At 40.4% G+C, this 21,094-nt stretch overlaps 1 protein-coding gene across 1 annotated transcript in view; it reads right to left on the reverse strand.

The window, feature by feature from the left end:
- ADCY5 (adenylate cyclase 5) overlaps positions 1-21,094 on the reverse strand; it is a 206,002-nt gene that overhangs the window by 66,193 nt on the left and 118,715 nt on the right. Inside the window, exons 2-3 of the mRNA XM_050339625.1 lie at positions 19,556-19,705; positions 14,413-14,534 (exon numbers count right to left, since the gene is read on the reverse strand). Of these exons, the coding sequence (XP_050195582.1) occupies positions 14,413-14,534; positions 19,556-19,705 (272 nt within the window). The remainder of the gene's footprint in view (positions 1-14,412; positions 14,535-19,555; positions 19,706-21,094) is intronic.

Consider the following 21,094-nt stretch of genomic DNA (forward strand, 5'->3'; position numbering starts at 1 on the left):
TTGCTTTCTCATGTCAGGGTTTTTCCCTCTAGAAAGTCACTGCATAATGAAAGCATTACAGTAGTGTATAAATGTCGTAATTTAAAAAATTAAAGAGCAACTGTGCCATTCCCAAAGTGAGTAGGTAGCAAAATACACAGACTCTTTCATGGATCAGCTGAGAATGGACAAGTGATGTGATGCTCTGTACACACCACTGCCATGGGTGTTTGTGAGCTTATTAGATCAAGAATACCAAGTGGCCATTTGGTGGCAAAAGTAAGTGCTGAAGAATAGGAACATGAGTCTTCCTGCCCTTTTTGGAACAGTCAACGAGTTGACTCACTGCCTCCTCATTTCTACACTTTTAAATGTAATTGAGCAGTTGTGTTTCTAAAATTACACCAATGAAACTGTGAAGAGAAATGGACCCAAAGCATGTAGAGAAACTTAACCATGCACATTTCATAATGGCCACCTTTGTGACAAACACCAACACAACATCAGTGGAGACCTTTAAAATAAAGACATAACTCCTGGTAAACTATTTGCAAAGAAAACGGTATAGATCATTAACTGAGGGATCAATGTGTTATTAATTAATAAATAAACCTGGTAATAAATTTAATAATAAAGCACATGATGTTTTCAGTGAGAAGGGAGATTGGTTGCAATTTCAGAATAAAACAAAAAAGGAAAAAATCTGGCTGCAAATTGAACTCATCTGGTTGTTGTACACAACACTGATATTCCTTACGTGACAAGAACCAGTAATGAATAGATATCTTCAACTCATGAGTAAAGTTCTCCCAACTTTACGAGGAATACAATTTAACACTAAGAGGTTTGTTTCCTTTTTAAGATGAGATCTACCATAACATCTCAATTGATCAGTGGCACTTGAGCTGACATCTATCCTTGGTGACCCAGAAAACTCCAGCTGCCATGGAGAAACACTGTAAATATAATTAAATTATGCATAATCGATATCAGCAGTACAACTACTCTTCCTTAGAAGGCAGTATAGGTGAGCTCACTAAGTGAGAATTTCTTTGTAAAGATGATCCTTGAACAGGGAACATGGAATTCTATGCATCTCCTCAGCCCCTAACATATCTCATATTCCAAATACTTTGCATATGTCCATGATTTCATAGGTAGTAAGCAGTGGCATTAAGCAATTGTTAAAATGTCATAGGTGCTACAAAAGCAACACCACGCTATTTTTTCCAGAGACAGCAGTATGGTAAATAAAGAAAATAAATGAAGGTGCTCATGGACACATGGGAAAACCATGGCAAAGCAGGAATGTGAATCGTGGCCTCGTAAGTCCAGGAAACATCCACACAGACCTTCCTGAGATGCTGGAGCAGGGACCATGGTGAGGCAGCTCTGCCTGCTGCATATGTGAGTCTCTTTAACTTTCCACTGAATCTCCCCTGATTTTTGCAATCAGTGGTTTCTTCTCATAATGAAGCAGGCATATAATTTTAACTTGATTTCAAGAGAATTACTGTAATTGCCACCACCAGAATAATAGATCTGTGTATAAAGAAATGGCTTTTCTCTTGCATTTTCCACTGGAAAAATTTAATTTCTGTGTTAATGCATTATGATATTTCACTAAGCCATTTGCTTGCTGCTCTCAATATTCACAAAGTATTATCTCCAAATGTAGTTCCTGTAAATAGCTATTAGTTTACCAGTGAACTAATATCAATAAAATCAATAGAGTCTGACCAGATCTTTTCTATAGCATAGAAAGCCACCCTGGAGACCACTTTAAGTATGGTAATGTGTCTCAGACCATAAAAATAAGAGGAAAGCTACTGTGTCAGATCTTCCTACATCTATGCAAAACCAGTCTAGCTAATTTCTCCTTCCTTTCTATGCCACTGCAGTAGCAGCAATTTTGGCTTGAAGATGAAAAACAAAAAAACCCAAAATATAGCGCCTGGCATTTGAAAGGATAAGTTCAGTTCAGAACAGTGGGTGTCACAACTTCAAAACACTCCTTTATGTTCATCTGTCATATATACTATAAAACTATCTGCTACTTCAAGCGAGGAGGGAAACTGGAGACACAGCTTGCTACTGTCCCAGTGTTACTGTGGCCTTTCACAAAGCTGCAAGAAAAGGAATTTAAGTGCCTGGGAGGACACATGCCCATCTGAAGGCTAACACAGCTGGCAATGAAATTGTGGCTAATGAGTCACAGTACAAACAGGATGGGACTTTCTTGTAGGGGATCTGGGGAAGCCAGAGCTAAATTAACTCACATAGAAGGGAGAAGTTTGAACAAATTGCCTCGTGAAATGTCATTTAGAGTATCCATGCTAAAGCCACACAGATCCTGTCCCTAGCACAGACACATTCAGGTTTCTAACAGATGCCTTGGATTAGAATAATTTGCTCTTCCAGACAGGAGTGGCCATGGATGTAGTAAAGTGTTTCTTAAACAACACATCTGTTCTCTCCCTCAGGGTCTGTCCTGTAACTGCCTGAATTAACGTGGTAATTCAGGTTTCCAGCATGAACAGGGCCCGAGGCTGTCAGGCAGGTCTGGAGCAATGGAGAGGGCACTGGAAGGAAACGGAGCACGCAAACAAAACACAAACCAAACAAAACACAAACCGTAAAGATCTTTGAACAAACAGGAATTTGCAAGATGTGCACCAGGGCAAATGGCAGCTGTGGTATTTGGTGTTTTTATGGCTACTTTAATGCTCCTCTAGTTCAGATACCAAGTTATACAGTTCAGATGACTCTATTCTTAAGTACCAAGCCACTCTCTGGAAGACTGAAAATGCTTAGTACAGTTACTCTATTTCTTATATTATACAATAAACAAACTTGCAAAAGTGCTGGATTCCAAAATCAAAGGAAGTAAGGGAGGGAGGGAGGAAGGAAAGGAGGGAGAGAGAAAAAGGGAGAAAGGGAGGGAGGAAGGAAGGAAAGAAAGAAAGAAGAAAGGAAGGGAGGGAGAGAAAAAGAAAAAGAAGAAAGGAAAGAAGGAACGAAGGAACGAAGGAACGAAGGAACGAAGGAATGAAGGAACGAAGGAAAGAAGGAAAGAAAGAAGTAACAGCCCACACAGCATCAAATGCTGGTAGGCTCAGTGCTAAACAGCAGATGATTCTTACTGAATAACTGCCCTAGATTTTGCAAACAATACAGGGAACAAAAATAGAAACCCATTTACATATTGCTGTTAATAACTTTATTTATAGTGTCACAGCTAGAGCACAATAACTGCAGCCACGGCTTAACTTGAAAGCCATTCACTGTGGAAGAGTCAGACAGATACTGTTTTCTCAGTCCTTACGCAACGGAAAAAAAAATCCTGCTGACAACAGCCAGTCACCAGAACCCTTATAAACAGAACCAGAAAAGAAGTTAACAGCAGTCAAAGGCAAAAGCAAATCATCCCCAGGATCTGCCTGGCCTCTGCATCTCCTGGCTACTTCAGACGTACTGTGGTTAATCAAGGGCCACTGAGGTCAGAAACCCTGGCAGGAAATTTTTCACTTCACTTTGAGCCCCATGATAGCATCTTACAGGAATACTTGACTGTTATTTAATTTCTTTTTTTGGTTGTTGTTTGTTTGAATTAAGAAATACAGACAAGGCTCAGAATAAGTCAGCAGCTACAGTAACAAACAGTATGTGTCCAGCATTTAAGATCATCCCTACCATATCTGTGCTGCCTTCTACACGACTGTAGCCAGATCTTTCCAAATATTTTATCCTGACAGATAAAATCCTGTCACAACAGACCGGCACATCCTTAAGGTACAGAAATGTATACAGAAATTTGTATTCTTGATTTTTCAGTATTTTTCAAATGCCTGCTATTTATAAGTAACTGGAGTAAGAATGCAAGCAAGGAAACCGTCCCATAGGATCCTTCACCAGAGATGCGAGAAAACATGGATCTAATTTTTCCTCTGCCTGAATCCACCCTGAACTGGACAATTGGCTATTTTGGATTGGGAACAGGGGTGCCCTCAGGACCTCGTGCTGCAGCTGCTCATTACATATAAAATACAGAGAATAATTAGAGGCAAAGACAGCAAGTGCTCCGCTCTGCCCTGCTGATTATGGTGCGCTCTGTGACATGGGACAGTGGGATTCAAGCTGCTGCTCCGGGGTGTGATTCTTTTATATAAAAAAATGAAACAGTTAACAAAAGAGAATGAGAATGCCTTCTTCATTTATGGCCTCTCCTAGGAGATGTGGCCTCAAACGCCCTCTGGTACATGGGAAAACCAGATCCAGATAACCTACACCAGCACGTGGGTCGAATGAGCACGGTGTGCCTCATCACTTGTGTCTCTTCAGATCTGCACTTACCACTGTGTTGGACTTTCTGCCACATGGAATGTCAACTGAATTAATTAATTTCGCTGGGTTTTCATTGTAGTGAGGAACATAAAGCTGCCCCTTTGGTATGGAAGCCCAGCCAAAATGCAGCACTCACCCCCACCACAGATACAGCCAGCACTCATGAGAAGTCCCTAGCACAAAGAGCACGTGTTTGCACACACTCCCTGATAGTTCCTTTGCCACAATTCCTCAGCAGTCCAAGCTGTCCAAGAGCCTTCAAGATCTAATCTTTGGGATGTTTCTGTAATGGGAACCAGGCATTTCTGAACTCTAATCAGTCTCACTACCCAGTTAAGTTAAAGAAATCACTGTCAATCTCAGTTTTTAATTTTTCAGACAAGATACCATTTTCAATTTACTCCTTCCACCAATACATACTTGCAAGAACAAGCAGCTCAGCAGGTAAGCTACATCTGTAATTTCAATGTTTCTGGGCATGGTAAGAAATTTGTAATCACTTCCAATTTCAATAACAAAATTTATTCAGTTTGCAGATGAAAATTTCAAGGAACATTAGACCTTAAAACAGAATATCACCTAGCATTTATACTCCATAACACTACTTTTTCTCTGCATGAGACCTGTGATCCTAAGCTGTGACCTGCAGGCCGCTATTCTGCAGAAGGGAAGCATGTTAGGGAAGAAAGGCAAGGACTATGTGAGTTTTTTCCACTTTTTCTCCGTTTTAATTGAAACAAAGTAGAACTATTAAATCAAAAGGCCTTTTTTTCTCCTGCCTGGAAAGAAAATGAATCTCACAAAGGGGCTTACAGTAGTTTTGAATGCAATCCAGAACAAAAGGTTCCAAATGAAACAGAATAATTATACTTTTATGGATCAGCTCTTGGCTTTTGTTGAAGACTGATCTGTAGCTGCAATTGCTCAAGTTCCCCTGAGCAGAAGCCAAAATTTTGTTTGTTTTGTTCAACAAATTGATTCTTATTAGCTCATTCTTTGGAAACAGCCAAGGCACAGAGCAGCAGTGCATTGGTGTGCATGCTCCCGAGACTGGAGGCTCTCCACCAGAACTGCTAGGGCACATAAATGTCCACTATCTAAAACTGCTTCCATCTGGTTTCCATTCTCCCTTCTCCTTTCCTCCAGTCATTACCAACAATTGGCAAATTTGCTCCTTTCTTTCCAAAGTTTTTCTGTCTTTACTGTATTTTTTGCCTACGTCCCCTCCCCACTAATATCCCATCAGCTCTGGACATAGGTTGCTCAGCTCCTTCGTGGTCCAGGATGTTACAAAGCATCTCTCCAAACTGAGCAGGAATGGAGCCAGTGTGTTATCAGCCTCTGCAAAGAATCATGCTCACAGTTAAAAAAACCTACCCAAACCACCAAATTAAAAAAAAAAACAGAAAGAATGAGCTGACAGTGGTGGATAAAAGTGTCACTACTGTACCTCTGCTGCAAAAATTCCCCACTGGGGAATTCAACCTTCCTCTTCATGTGAGAGGGCAAGTTTGTGCTTCCAGATGCTCTGCACAACTACTGATGGGGACAAACAGGCATTTACAGATGATCTTACACCCAAACAAAGCCCTGGTCATCCAGCCTTCTGCATGCTGCTTTCTGGGGAGATCTCTGCAACAGAAGGCTAAGAGAGAATATTTTGATGACAGTCACAAAGATCCAAGTTTTACAAGTGATCACCGCAACAGGTGTTTGCTCTTGGGGGTCAGTTCTGTAGAACTGGAGTTGAGGGAGCTGATTTCAAGTGTTGATCCTCATATATACATAGGAGGTTGGTTCAAACAGGGACATGGTTACTGGTCAAGAACATCCTTAGAATTTCTCAGTGCCTTTAAGACCTTCAGATATTTGCCAAGTACATAAATAGCAATCACAAAGACCCCTGCTGGCCAGGGAAGATAATACCTATATTCCTATATTCTGTTTCCTTTTTAAATAGTATCACACATACACTTCTTTCCAATCTCTGAAAACGATCTGCAAACTTCCAAGTTCTCGGAATCTCAATGGTCTTATAAATCCTTATTTCTGCCATTTAAAACTGTGTGCATCTTTCTTGGGCTTTGCAACAGGAACACAAATGGACACAGAAAAATCCCTGTTTTCTAAAAAGAGCAATTCTATCATTCCCCAAGGGCAGTGCCATTCCAATGGGGTGCGTGAGATGAAATTAATTTAATCTCTTTGGTCTTTCGCCTCCTGTGCTCTTTTGTGCAGTCCTCTGGTGCTCCTCATTTCTGTTAGCTCTGTTTCTGAAGTGACCTGCTCTTAGTTTGGTTTATTATAAAAACACCATTTATGGAATTCTGCAGCCTGCACAGTCAGTACCAGCTTCTCCCTAAGTTTTTCACCACTTACTATAAAACAAAGTTAATAAAAAAGAGGAAGTTTAAAACATTCAGTATGACTTTCAGTTACTGGAGGACATAAACTCAAGTTAGCAATGTACTAACTCAAGTCACAGGATGCCAGGCCACTCGAGAGCTCTTCTCTACTAATTGGTTACAGCTTTTGTCTCTTATTCATTATTTATCCAGTGTCAAAATTATATATACACCAGTAAGAACAGATGCACAAATTAGCAGCAATTGTTGAGGGATATAAATATAGTATAAGACAAGAGAAGTTAATCCATCTCCAATCTAAAACTGTGCCTCTGTTTTATAGCTTCTATAAGACAGCTTTAAATAGTTTTGCAAAGTTCGGTGCATTACAGAATAAAAAGTTTAACTCATTTTTGCTTTTCAGTCATTATCGCCCAAGGAGGAAGCAAAAAGGTAGGATGATTTTGACAAGAACCTCTTCAAAGGTTATATAAACTCAATGTTCTTAAAACCATTTTGCATGTTAACTACATGACAAAGCAGTTCATCAACTGAAATTTAACCAAGTCTTTAAGGAGGAAAGCAAGTCTGTAAAAGCAACTCTTCACAAAAGTTAAGTTTTGTTCGGAGAATACTCAATTTTTCTTGTCAAGGTTACTGCAGAATACAGAGGACTGGGGGTGAATTAGTTGAATAAACATAATTTTGTGCTTTTTTCCCCTATAAATTTGATACATTTGTTTTAATCAGGTCAATTAGCAGTTAGATGTACATTTTAAGATTTAATTTATTTTTAGTACTATTGAAGAAAAAAGGGAATTCAAATAACCTTGATGAGTTAAAATCCTGCTCTGTAAACTTCTACAGGCACCTTCATTATTCTCTCCAAATTACTATTGACAGTATTTCATCATTAAAACATCTAACACTCTTCAATCCATCACCTTGTGAACTTCACAGGTCCTTGTGTAAACTCAGAATAGCAGGGTGTGAATTATACATCACAGGCCTTTCCTAATTGCTGATGGCTTGCTGGTGGCTGCAGATCTGCAGTCACCTGGCACGCTGCACTTTTGGGATGTTATCTTTATTACAACACACATGTTTAAGCAATGCAGCCAGTGGGGTGCCTTGCAGCCAGTTATTTATCTGTTTTGTTCTTCAGAGAGTACAAGGCTTGCTCGTGCCCCTGGAGACACCAGGGGCTCCCAGTAGGGACCAAGATCACAATATATTCCCAGTTCAAAGAGGAAGATCACACTTAAACAACTATTTGTTCGTATAAAAGGTTGCTGTGCATATGCACAAAAAGGTAGATTTGCTAAAATACATAAACCTGCTGCATTCTTTGGCTTAAAAGTTTTCATGACTGAACCACTAACACAAATGTATTATTAAGAGGGAGTGCCTGTGGGTTGAAACACCCCCTATAATATTAATGGTCAGCCTTACTGCACAGCTTTGATGTGAAGTCCAGGTGTAACAATGGCTGCAAAACAAGTGAATTTCTTTACATGCTTTTTTAGCTTGAATGATGTTCTCCAAGACACTGTTTTTACCTCCTGAAAGCAATGAATTGGCTAGGAAGAGTCAAGTGGTTAGTGGTGGTAAGAGCAGAGTAATTCACCTTCATCCATGGGTGAAACCTACTTCCATGTTTCCTAAAAGTTACTGCTAACTTTTTTAAAAAAGTTACATTTTCTGCAACATTAAAAAGCAAAGACTCACCCCCAGTAGATGCAGGTGAAGCTCCAAAGAGCTGGCTCTTGACAGAAACAGAAGAGTCCCCACACAGGTAAAACTCACTGCTGTCATTTGGGGAAAGGTGTGGGCAGGCTCATTTCCCTCCTACTCACTTTTCTCATCCTACAGCTTCAACCAGAAGTTACAGCAATTACATGCTGGGGGCCTCTGAACTCACATAAAACCTACACAGTTTCCCCCCACCTACCTGCAAAAGTAACTTTCTACCGCCTGTGGGCCTCAAATAAAGAAAAGAAGGGAGAGGTCTTTCCAAGACTCCATTCTGAGAAACAACCAACCAACTCATGAACACATTCTGGGAGGAAATCAAAGCTCACAGATTGGCAGCACCAGGAAGCAAGACATGGATAAAACCAGCTCCTGAGCTTTCTCCTTCTTAATGCTGCTCTTCCTCATCTTCAAACATAAACCATCAATTTTCATTCTGCCTCCCCACAAAAAAGAAAGAAGATGAGAAGAAAGATGGATTATACAGTAAATATTAAAAAAGCCACTGTTCCTGTCCCTTCCTGGCAATGAGAGGCCTTCCATAGAAATGAAAGCTACACAAACTTTGGCTGAGATGAGAGACTCTAAATTCTGTGAAAATATCCATGGAAGAGCTGTTAGAAGTACTGCCATACTGTAGTTTTATTTATTAAGGAGAGTAAAAATTAACTGGTTTCTGCTTAGCTTCAATAACCTCCTCTGAAAAGGCATAAAAACCGAGTTTGGATGAGCTCCTGAGCAAAAGTGCTCCACTGGTATAACCACCTCCAAAGGCAACCTGCTGTCTGACCCGGGCTCGGCAGGATATGCCTCATTATAAACCCATTTAGCATTTCAAAAGGCACCCTTAGCAAGCCCCCAAAACATGAATATACCAATAAGCAGCACCTTGCTTTGGGAAGCCACAGCACTAACGTGCCCAGTTACAGCTGCGTCCTGGGAACCCTCCTACTCGCTGCAATCAGAGTTCAGCTTTTTTCTACTATTTATATTGATATTGATATTTATATTGATATTTACCGCCAAGAAACATTAAGACTGGATGTTCTGTGTGCGAGGACAGTGGGAGGAGGGAGGAAAAAGCTGTTTGCTTAGTTGAAATTTTCCTCAAATGTCATAGCTCACAATTCCACAGCACCTTGCAACCCAAGAATTTAACACCCTTCATAAGCAACTAATTAAGCATCACTACACCTATAAGGGAAGAGGTTAAGTTGACACAGCTGGTCTGAATATTCTGACATTCAGATAAAGTGCAAGTGCAACTATTTGGTCATTTTTAAGGGGGGGATTTTTTGATGTTAGAATGTTATTAAATCAGAAGACAAGATACAGATGTTTTTCATTTACAAAGGAAATGGTTTGTTTCATTTCTGCAAAATGGTTTAGTTCAAGTTGTCAAGACATTTAAAAAACTCTGAGAACAGGGTAATGTTGCTGAGTACATGATTCATAAGAATTATGTGAAGGGGAGAAGAGAGGAAACTGTCACTTTTACTGCACTTGGATGCCAGCCCTAAAATAAGCTTCTTGAAACAGTTCATCAAAGGAATTTCAATGACAAAGCCAACCTTTATCCCTTTACAGGGGACTTCAAGCCTCCTTTTATAGCACAGAGATTACTATATTTGGCCAAACCTAGATAACATTAAAGCCATTATCACTGCAGTGAGACTCTATAAATAGCAATAGTAATGTAAAACATTTAAAATTCTGCCTGGGAAGCATGATAGATAAACAATATTATCTATGCATATTCTAGGGTTTGTCTATCAAACATAATCTCATTCATGATAACATGAACCAATTTAGTTACATAATTCACCTTGTTGTTTACCCAAAATTACTTGCATAGTCTTGGGAACTCCTTTCCTGATTGCTTATGACAATAGACTTTATATTTAACACACACACACATACGTGGGAAAGGTCAAATCACGTTCTGAGGTTCTGGATTTGTCAAAGTTATTTCTCATTCAATAAATCAGGACAGGAAATGGTTTCCTTCTCTGTTAAAAGGTTCTGTTCATGTGCATCAAGAGCGTATTAACCCCAAACATCTTCATCTTAGTTTCATCACCACCCTAAATTCTTCAGAAGAACATAATCCTGAAGCAAATTTTGCTGCCAAAAATGACAGGAAATTATATTTTCACTGTGGATAAATTAGTCTCTGAACTTAACTTTCCATAACAATAAGCAGGAGATTATGAACTCATTCCCAGGAAGTCCTGATAAGGCTTAAAAAAGATTTGCTTTTACCCATTCAGGTCAAAAACACTCACAGTATTTTGCATAAAAAATCTTTCCCCGAACAGAGAGACAGCCTTCCCTCTAAGAGAAGTGTAACACAGCAAGCAATACCATGGCAGAACTGCCCCTTATTAAAGGATCATGGTTATGTTTTACAGACTTACTACCGGTACTTGAGGAAGATCTTTTCTACACAGGTTTAAATTGACTTCCTTTTGGGGAAAAAAAAAAAAAAAAAAAAAAAAGAAGCACGTGACCTGGTATCTAAAACAAAGCATATCACAGCAGAACTGGACAGTTAAAGAACTTCATTTTAAAAATGAAAAAAAAAAAAGCCCATACACACTAAATTCACATAATTTTAGAACAACGGTTTCGGATGGTAGAGTGGTTTGGGTTTGTTTTTTAATTAAAATTAGAGGTGGTCCCAAAAGCCCAGACCCAATCATCCCTGAAAATTAAAATATTTAATCTTATCTGAGGCAGAATTTAGTAAACCACTTCTCCCATACAAAATGTCAAACCAGGCCAAGTGCAGGAGGCTCTGCTCCTGTGCCTCCCAAGTTCAAATGACCCAAGATAAACCCAGCTGGATGGAAACCTCCAGTGTCAGTGAGGCTCATTATATCCATTTAACTGTGAATTTGGTGAGCAACCTCACCCTGAAGATCCAGTAAAAATTAAGGTCTCAGGTTCCAGGCATTACAACAGCAATCAAACTTTTAACTCAATAGCTAATGAAAATTCCCATCCAATACACTTTCATTTACAATGAAAGTAATTATAAGTAACCTGGGAGAGTGAGAAAAAAGAACTGCTGAATACAGCAGAAGGAGAAGGAAAATCCACACCTCTGTGCAGACCTTCCCACTCCTACGAACTGCAGAGGAAATGCTCCTGCTGATAAATCATCAACAGGAAGCCAGATTCAATGGCTGGGCACAGCACCCTTGCACCGATTTCACATACTTCTCAATTGCCTTGACACAATAACCTTTAGCTCATAAAAACTGAGATCTTACGACATTTTTGAGTAGTGACGAACACAAAACAAAATTGCTTGGAGCGTTCTCATCTCAAAAGCCTCCCCTTGAGCATTTCCCCGTGCAAAGTAAAGAGCATGTTTGCTTTTTATTCAGCCAGTTCATTAATCAATCATCATTGAGATGCTACCTCCTCCCTCCAGTGTGTTTCTGTGTGCATGTAAATGCTTCAAAATCATCCGCAGTCATTCCCACCAGAGGCAGTTTCAGTGCACCCAGGCAAGAGCAAAGGCTCCATGCTGAACTCCTAGTGTGAAATGAGTCATTTGTTCCAAATCATGTTTCCTTTTTTTCAGTATTCTTACTTAGTTATTCATTTCCCTAAAGTACATGAAGATGAGATGTTCCTAAGTTACTTTATATTTGCTCTCAGCACATACTATTTTATTCCTGTTTCTTATCTCACTTCTCCAGCCTTTTCCATGATTTCAGTGGGCCTTGATTTTGGACCTCACAGGCACCAGGCAGCAAAGCCCACACTTTGAGGAAGATATCATTTAAGTTGTTTCCCCTTGCAAGATCTTTTGAAACCTTAGCATCCCTTTGCACTGGAGTTAGTCAGCACCTGCAGGGACCTGATTCCTAAACATTCATTACTGTGAGGAACAAAGTTAAAATTACTTTTAGGCCACCAAAGTGAATCTATTACATAAATGTTTATATTATTGAATAAATATACCTGATGTCAAAATTAAATGTTTCCATTTAACTACCCATCAGGACAATCCAAGGTCCATATACCCATTTATGTACATGTGTTTCACCTTCCACATTACTTTACAGCCATAACTGAAAATCACTGCAAACTCCTTTCTCTTTCCATACTTTAGACCATGTGCCACTTTCTGTTGCATCTTTTGAGATGTCCATGTCTCCCTACCAGCCATTGCCTTTGGGCTATGTTTTCCAATCACAATTGTTCCATCAGATTCCACCCTCCCTTTAAAATTTTTCATTTGTAAAATTAGTTCATTATTGTTTATGCAGTTTTTGTTTATGTGAGTCATATAATTACAATTTTAAATCAGTATCATCCTAAAGAGTTAATCACCTTTGCTAAAATTTGACCATCCTGAACAACTTTCAGACCTGCCAAAGGACATATGGAAATTGATGTGAAAGACTATAATACCATAGTCTCATATCATGACTAGTCTCATGCCATATCTGATGAATCACACCCAGTTTGAATGTCAAGTTGACCTTTGAGTACTGGAAAAAAGTAATTCACAAGAAATTTATCTATCTGAAGAAATTTACACACCTTCTTGAACAAGCTCAGTGTTATTTAGGAAAAAACAAATGCGAAGACACAAAACATAATCGACTGTAACATGTAGTCTGCTGAGGGCACACGGAATGGTCTGTTCCCTTCCCCTTCATCATCATATATATTCTTTATTTTTCATCACTGAACCATTATTGTTCTTGATTTCTGATAATGTTTTTGTTGTGGATCTTCATCTCTTTACTGAGTCACAACCAAAAAAAACCAAAGCACGCAGACTTGCCCTGATTTCAGTGATTTTTATATCCGTCTACATTCAACAGCGAGCAACTCTCAATTTTCTACTTGTACATTACCTCTCCCTGCCATCCTCAATCCTGAGGCAATGTCTTCAAATGTATCAGAATTTCATGAAGATTTCTCCACATCAACTATTGGAGGGTGCAGTATGTTAGAGAGATAAGAAAACCTCTTTTATTTCTTGAGCACCAAGTATCAGAAAATACAATTCACCAACATACTAAAGCTATGTAAGAGAGAAAGGTTACACAAGGAATTTACAGGAAAAACTCTTGTTGGAAGGGGAGATGGAGAAGGGAAGGAGGGAAGCTCTCTGTCCCCAGTTTCCATGTCTCCACAGAAGTATTTATAGACTGACAGAGCTGTTACACAGTTCCAGGACCTGGCTTAGCTGAGACATAAGTGATCCCCAAAGAGATCTGGTACAACAGCAGAGGTAAAATTCATCAAGATTAAGTTAAACTCTGTAACTGCAGCCTATAAAGCTATCAAGCCACTAAAATGCTCCTTTATTGCCTCTTCCCTGCGAAACTGGACAGTGGGAACCAGTTGATATTCAGAAGCTCATGGGGCTGGACTACCCCAGCAACACGGACTGGGTTTGATTTTGCATGGCTTGCCAGAGACTGGACATCACATTGCCCTTCTCATGCAGGTAGACCAAGGACCAATACATCATCAGGTGACTGAGAGGCTGCCAAAGGCTGTCACTAATTGACCCTCTGCTTGTAATTCCAAACTGGCAGAAGCCACTGCAGAAGATCCTAACCTCAGCTGTGATCTACAATCCACCCTGTGGAAAGAGCTCCCAATCTTTGACTTGAATTCCATCAGGTCTTATCAGAAGCATGCCTGTAACTGCCAAAAAATAACTGAACCCAAAACCTTCTCAAAACCACCAACATTCAATCCAGAAAAGCAGAAAGGAAAGGAGAACTTAACAAAAGAAATCAGTTAAAGCTGCTTCCCAAAAGAAGATATTGCAGGAATGTGGCAATCCTCCTACCATCCTATAAAGAAACATTCAAAAGTCAACTAGTAACACTTTAGAGTCTTTACACTTATTTTGGATTATGTGTCACTATCGTTTTTGTCCCTGGGTGTTAAGTGCCAAGCACTGGGAGGGTCCCTCCTGCCCCACGGCTGGGAGATGGGCTGCTGTTCTTACCTGACATTGTCATGCTTCTGGATGTAGATCTTATGAAACATCATGTCTTCCTGTTTGGCATTAATGTCAGCTTTCATCTCCATGGCAACATGTCGAGGAAGTACAGAGAGCAGGAGACGCTCCTGTGGAGTCAGACAGATGAACCAATTAAAACACCTGCTGCCCAGTTAACAAACACACTTTGTTCCTTACTGGGGAGAAGTGAGTCATCAGTTTGGTGGGAGATGAGAATAACCAAGCAAAATGGTCTCCATAAACCCAGCAGATGATCCCCTAACCAGTCATATGCAATTCTGTCCCAACCCAGCAATAAGAATTCAATGATTTTAGAAGAAAAACTATTTTTTTTCATTCCAGATGCACTGAGCTTACGATTCATGGTTGCCAGTTCTTGCAAGTGAAGGAACCATGCAACTCAAAAAGTGTCTGTGCACCATTCTTGGAAGGACTGGGATAAATGGTACTGTCTGACCTCCCACACAGCCTCTGCACACCACCACCAAGTTCTTTACCTAACAGAGGAATGATACCCCAACACCCTTGGGCACCATTTAAAATTCCTTCCTTGCTTATCTAATCATCTAAGCACATTCCCCCAGCAGGCACAAACCTGCTCTTAGCAGCTAAAAAGCCAAAGGAATGCCCTGATAAAACTACCATGAAGAGTTAGCCCGACTCTACAAAGCATTATTATACTTCTATGCTTAAAACTACTATTAGTGCCTAATTGCATCAAGACCTGTAAACCCACCCACTCACCTATGAGAGTATTTTCAATAACCAGCCTTGTCATCAACAAGTTGTGCCCCTCACTTGGCAATTTTATTTATTGATAATAGCTTTAGTGTGACTTCTGTAGCATTATTTTGCAAACTGTTCCATATAGTTTACAAAATTAGTCACATGACAAAATGATGACTTTGGTGATTTTCCTAAGAACTCACATAAAAGCAAGTGCTTATTATTATTCTAAATTGTTGCCAATTTCATGCAGAAGTTACAGAATTTAAACCTGCAGGCAATTTGTGCCCCAGGGATGCAATTGTGTATTTCAGGAATCACACCTGAGAATTCTGCCCAGAGCTTCATTCTATTCTCAGTCACACCCCTTGCGGTTCAAAAGAAGTTCTTTGCTATGGCTTAAGGAGGTGGGGAGCACCTCCTTTGGGATCAGCTCCACTGTGGTCCACCCTGCAGGCAGTGCTCTGGAATAGTTGACGAATCCCAGACACTTGAGCCATTTTTGTCATTATTTTTCTTTACCTGCAGTGAGCAGAGGGAAGAAAAGGGCCTTCCCTCCTGAAGACACGGACAGAATGTGGAGCAAACGCAGGTCCCTAACCTTATCTAACAACTCGTTAATTCTCAACAGCACAGGGAGCAGCAGGGCTCAAACCCTGACTCACAGGGGTCAGCAATCCTGTCCTAATTACTCATATCACCAAACCACTTGCCCACACTACAGTTGTAGGCACATTTCTGGTTTCTAATTCCTAGTTTTATCTGAAAAGTCCCCATTTGTTTCTTCCTCTAAGGAGAGAGAGGAACCCTGGGGGAACCAGAGGAAGATGAATTCATTGAAAACATGCTCAGCGTGCACTGAGACATTTTATAGTCTGCAGCACTGCCCAGTATTTCCTTATTTTTCCTCTTCAGTGTGTACCTTAAAGAGATGGATTCTTGCCTCCAGTCTCTGAAGACACCGTAATAACACAGAAGATGTGTGGAGGGATTTCTATCTCTGCTCAAAACTGCAGCAGTCCTGAGAAGATACTTGTTTTTCAAACTACTCTCACCTTCTCTAACATACTGCAGCAGCTATCACTTACATACCCCGTTTTTTTTCTAAAGAAGATCATGAATCATGCACATGTCCTTAGGCTTCTGTCAGCTATTAGCACACTCCTTGAGCAGAAAAGCACAACACATTTGTATGCTTTCTAGAGTAAATTGTGTACACGCTGCTCTCATTTGCATATTCTAATAGGCATCCTCAAATGTGTGAAAGCTGCTTTTTTACGTGTGATTTTACACATCCTCTAAATAACTCGGAGCTTTATGGGAGGTTCAGGGGCACCCACAGGTTTGAAACATTCCTTGTAAGCGCACGAGCACGGAGGGTTTAGTTGCTTTCAGAACAGGGACACATTCAGGAGTGTCTGTTACTAGTACCCCACGAGATTTTCACATTCATTTCTGAGTAACTTTTACTTGAGAGCCCCCAGCCCCTTCTTCCTGACACCGTAGGCACTTGCCAGATTAAATGCCCGGTATTTTCAAGACACTTGAGATCTCCAGGAGCTGAACTAACACCTCTCTGAACTAATAATGAGGGAATAAGATAGGCTTATCAGGTGAAACAAATGCATGTAGCACAACATCCCTTCATGCAGTGACTAATTAGGAAGCTGAGCCATGTTACAGAGCTGGGCATTATCTTTGTTCTGTTTGTTTGGAGCATCACAATCACCGAAGATAACCTCTGAAGCTAACAGGAGAAGGCTGTAACAAGTGCATTTGTAAAGCACAAACCTTGTTAAAAGACCCTCAAAACAACAAAATCCCTGTTTTATTTCAAATGGAGCACAGAAGTTAAAGTCTCCACTAGAGTACAGTTTTCATTTTGATACAATGACTAGAAAGTCCTGCAGCTCTCCTGTAAAATCACTTACAATGCAACAGTGAGGTGACTAGGACCGTTGTTTTATAAGTTTAACAAGGGAGCATTCTGACCTGATAAAAAAGCAAGAGCAAATTCGTATATAACTCTCACTTCAAAACAACATGCAAGTGCGGTTCTACTGAATTATACATTAAACATATGCATCCCAGGGAGCAGCAGTCCCAAGAATGGGCACAGATGAAAGAGTACAACACAGACCTACTCTTTACATACGTACACATATGTATGTGTACACGGGCACACAGATCCCTGCAACAACCCTGCACTGCATAGGCATTCTAACTGTTTATGTCATACTCTCTCAAGATGACCTCAAATCACTGCAAATATTTAGTATCTTAAGACTATCCATTTGAATTCAGGTTTAGTAACAGTTACTTTTTACAAGTGATGTGGAGATTAAAAAAAAAGGAGAATTTTCCAAGCCGAAAGACAAGCAATGCTAAAAATAAGGCTTTGCAGTCCCAATAACCCATCTCTTTCCCAAATGCTAAATACTTGCTCACTCCAGATTGTGAAGAACTCTGGGCAAGCAACAGTGATTCTTGTTATGGCTGTGCCCTAGGTTATCTTAGTAATGAAATCACAAGTCATCTCTCTTCTGCATTGGACAATTCTGGATTTTTTATTTACTTTCTGGTTAATTTCAGGTGCTGGTGGACTCTTGATAAAGGAAAATACACATTCATTCGCCCAAGAAAATCTGACCGCCTTTAACAGAGCACAGCACACAGGAGCACCATCACACCTCCAGAAAGAGATAAGCAACTGTAGCAGTGCTGGGCTGTGCAGTTCTGTTTTCCTCCAGCCCTGTTTGGAGACTGGCTCTCCCAGGTGTGGGCTGAGCTGCCCTTATTTGTGTCTGCTGTCACCTCATGATTATCTCAATGCATTATGCATAGGGATGCATCTGAACTGAACCTGGAGATCAGTGTCAGTGCAGGCTGTGGCAGCAAAATAATCTCATCAAGAGTCCCCAGCTGTCAGGACCCGGAGTTACCGCTGGAAGGACTGGAGAACACTTGTCAGTGTCTGGATTTGATCCATGTTTTTTTGATGTCCTGGCTTTCTTTTGTATGGTATAGTACTTTCTCAGGAGGGGGAGAAGAAAAGGCATTAAGTGAGGGCATTTGTCAGGGCTTCAGAGACAGAAGCTCCTAAATCCAGAAGAGCCCAAGCATTTGAGCCATGCTGCTAAGGCAGTCTCTCAGCAGGGAGGACAGAGCTGTAATCAATAAGTAAAGTGGCATATTCTCTGGGCTCAAACCTTTCCTCCATTTCAAGGAGTGGAAGGAGGAGTGGCTGCTCGTTTCATCTTTCTGAGACTGCATTCGTTGCAAAGGAAAAAGGAGTTGAGCGTGAATCTAATTTTCATACAAAAATTATCAAAATAAAGCATGTGTACACACTATTTTGCAGTAAGGATTGAATAGCAAGTGTATCAGCAAGAGATACCTCATGAAACACTGCCAAAAGTCAAATCCATAGATGCAGATGGGCTGAGACATGAAGGAAAATTAAGCTGCGTTGCCACAGAGATTCAAAGGCTCTCCAGCTGATTCATTCCCCTGACCTCTCCCCAAACTCACAACCAAACTCTGAGATATCTCCCAAGGGATGAGTGGAAACCCAGTTTCATAATTAATTTTAAATTGCACCGAACAGACCACTGTGAGACGTACTGCAGGGCAGAGATGTGTGTTTGCAAGGGAATAGCTAAGCTGCCCCCAAATGTCTTTTTTGTCTAATTCTGAGGACACAAGAGATTCACTGCAAGAGAACTCAAATGATTTAGGGGAGCAGATACATTCAGTACCCCTGACGAGTAAGCTGTATGCTGACACCAAGAGGTCTTTCTACAGCGAAAAACCAATGAAGTTGGTGATGAATCTTACTCTTTGAACAAACACAATTCATTTGAGGCCAGTAAGGTATACAGAAGGGTGTAACCAGACAGGAACCTTTGGGAAATACAGGAAGAGGACCTTCTTTAGAGTCATCAAGGAACAGTATGTTCTGTGGACCAATTTTTACTTTTTGCTTCTGAAACCTGACTCACAGCTACCTGTTGGCAGTGGCTTTGTTGACAATTCACACCATGCTTTGACCTTCCAAAGAGGGTGGGTCCAAAGCCTGCGTGTTACATCTGCATTCAACACGTCTCCAGTGATAGGTGCAAAAAACCTGCGCAGACACTTTGTGTACTGTGTCATTTTAGCCCACTGAGCACATCCCACAGGATATGTTGATGACTCTGGAAAAGTCCATCAGGGTATTGGGGAAGAACTACACCCCTGAGCTCTCTTTCAAACCTTTAAAAATCCTGTCCTCCACCATCAACCCGTTCTTGCTTGGATTACTCACGAAGCAAGAAGCCTGCAAAGCCCATCCTCCAGGAACAATTTGCATGCTAATTCTGTTTCAACAACTTCATTTTTTATTTCCGATTGTTGCTCTTACCTGCTGCTGGTTTTCCCTTTGAGAATGCAGCCTGGCTTGTATGCATTCCCTGGTCTCCTGGAAAGCCTGTCTTTGGGACACCTCTGCTGGATAGTGGGTACACACGCCTACAATGTTTGTACAGGAGAAGATGAGAACATTGGAGACCAGCTGCAACAAAAAAAAAAAAGAAAAAGAAAAAAAAAGGAAAAAATACTTGGTTACACTTTGGAAATCTGCCACTGGTAACAAAGCACTAGCCAGAACCCAGCCCCTTCTATGACTCCTTAATCCAAGACACATTTAAACTTCAAGCTCTTAATTCCAGTGTATTTTACCTGCTCTAGTCATTAAAACATAAAATTTCCATATATGGCCTCAAACATACGTTCTTAACACTGTGTATTACTTCACTGATAAAAAATACAATTCCTCTGGTAATTCTGTAATCTTGCTTTTGGTTATCCATTATCTTGGAACTACTGTGACACAAATCCATCTAAAAATGCATCACTTGTCTGCCACTACAAGTTAGCTACGACTCGCACTGACACATCTGACAGAGGAACACAAGTATTTCCATGTCCATGTACCTACAACTCTGGCTCAAAAACTTATCAAAGGCACACTAAACCATTATTTTGAAATGGTGCTTGAAATACTGAAGGTAAAGTGTTGATATTCACAAGATTTAAAAGCAACTGAAGTAGTTTTTTAAATCTAGTTCCAACTCAAAATTTTTATGTACTAGATGAATAAATAAGCTTTTTACATTTCTGCGAACATGATTACAGAAAGAGGTGTTAAGTCTGAAGTATATTTCAGCTGGACAAGCAAGAAGGAAAAGCTACATCACTCTTCTGTTCCCATGTGGGTTATGTTTAGTAAGGAAATAGTCACATAACTTTTGCTGAAAACTTGTGTTGCAATCCTTTATTTTCCAACTATTTTTTAATAAAAAGGAAAAAAATCATGCCTATTGGTGGCATTTGGTGGAAGCAAAACCACTTCTGATGGCATAGTGTAAACAATTCCCTTGACAGAGGTCAGTCACAGTATGACTTTTTGAGACCCACACAAAACTGGATCTCCCTTTGAGGGCAGATTTGAAGCACCTCTCATCTCTTCTAGGGGGAAAGACTGTCAGACCTGCAAGATTCTTAATAATACAGATATTTGGTCTATTCCCTAATGAGTCCCAATATATCCTTTGCCTTTATTACTTTTTTACTTGCAGAATAAAAAAAGTAGTTTCCAGACCAGCCCATTCCCTGAAAATACAGAGCCAGGCTCTGAAGGGCAGGAGAGCTGCAGGGCACCCCTCAAGTCTTGAGCTCACAGCAGGTGCTCAGGACTCCTCAAGCACTGTGCAGGAGAGAGAAGCCACCCCCATCTCAAACATGGACCCACATCTCAAGAGCAACAACCTCTCCAAAAAGTCCAGCTGGGATTACTCTAACTCTTGGACTACATCCACATGCTAAGGACAGCGACAATTCTTTTATTAACAACTCTGACTTGAAACAGGATTTAAGCAGAAAAACACCACCTTTCAGCTTA

This window comes from Myiozetetes cayanensis, unplaced genomic scaffold (genome assembly GCF_022539395.1).
Source record: "Myiozetetes cayanensis isolate MyiCay16 unplaced genomic scaffold, myiCay2020 scf9, whole genome shotgun sequence".
NCBI lineage: Eukaryota > Metazoa > Chordata > Aves > Passeriformes > Tyrannidae > Myiozetetes > Myiozetetes cayanensis.